Source organism: Haliaeetus leucocephalus, unplaced genomic scaffold (genome assembly GCF_000737465.1).
Source record: "Haliaeetus leucocephalus isolate CR32 unplaced genomic scaffold, Haliaeetus_leucocephalus-4.0 Scaffold186, whole genome shotgun sequence".
Classification (NCBI taxonomy): Eukaryota; Metazoa; Chordata; class Aves; order Accipitriformes; family Accipitridae; genus Haliaeetus; species Haliaeetus leucocephalus.
Genome location: NW_010972622.1, coordinates 812293 through 812799, shown reverse-complemented (window position 1 = coordinate 812799; position 507 = coordinate 812293). Strand labels below are relative to the sequence as shown.

The following is a 507-nucleotide window of genomic DNA, read 5'->3' as shown; positions in this document are numbered from 1 at the left end:
GTCTTACCTTGGTCTTGACGGAGACGTCGCGCACGGCCAGGCTGGCGAAGGTGGCGGATGGCTTGGAGCCCTTCCGGAGCTGGGGGACAGCGGGGTGGGGACAATGAAGATGATGAAGATGATGATGATGGGGGGGTGCCGGGGCAGCCACTCACCAGGAGGTCGGCAGCTCGGTCCACGAAGACAGAGAGGAGAGCGGCCGAGAGCTCCTCGCCCCGGGCGGGCTGCAGGAGGCTGTTGGTGTGCAGGACCTGGGGCGGGGGGGTTGAGGGTGGGCTGGGGGTCCCGCCATGGTGTGGGGGCACACGGGGACGGGGACAGGGATGGGGATGCTTGTCCTGGCGAGCCGGGGGCCGTTCGTTACCTGCTCAAGGAGGGCAGCGCTGGGGCTGGGGGCCAGGTTCTCCAGCCGTACGTGCAGCCGCCCCGACTTCACCTCCTCCAGTGGCAGCCACTGGTGGGACAGGGAGGGTGGGTGAGACCCCCCCCTCTGCTGCAGGCCCCCCC

General features: G+C 69.4%; 1 protein-coding gene across 1 annotated transcript in view; it reads right to left on the bottom strand.

The window, feature by feature from the left end:
• ESYT1 (extended synaptotagmin-like protein 1) overlaps positions 1-507 on the bottom strand; it is a 7508-nt gene that overhangs the window by 1673 nt on the left and 5328 nt on the right. The window contains exons 17-19 of the mRNA XM_010565177.1: positions 365-454; positions 156-251; positions 8-79 (exon numbers count right to left, since the gene is read on the bottom strand). Coding sequence (XP_010563479.1) covers positions 8-79; positions 156-251; positions 365-454 — 258 coding nt within the window. The remainder of the gene's footprint in view (positions 1-7; positions 80-155; positions 252-364; positions 455-507) is intronic.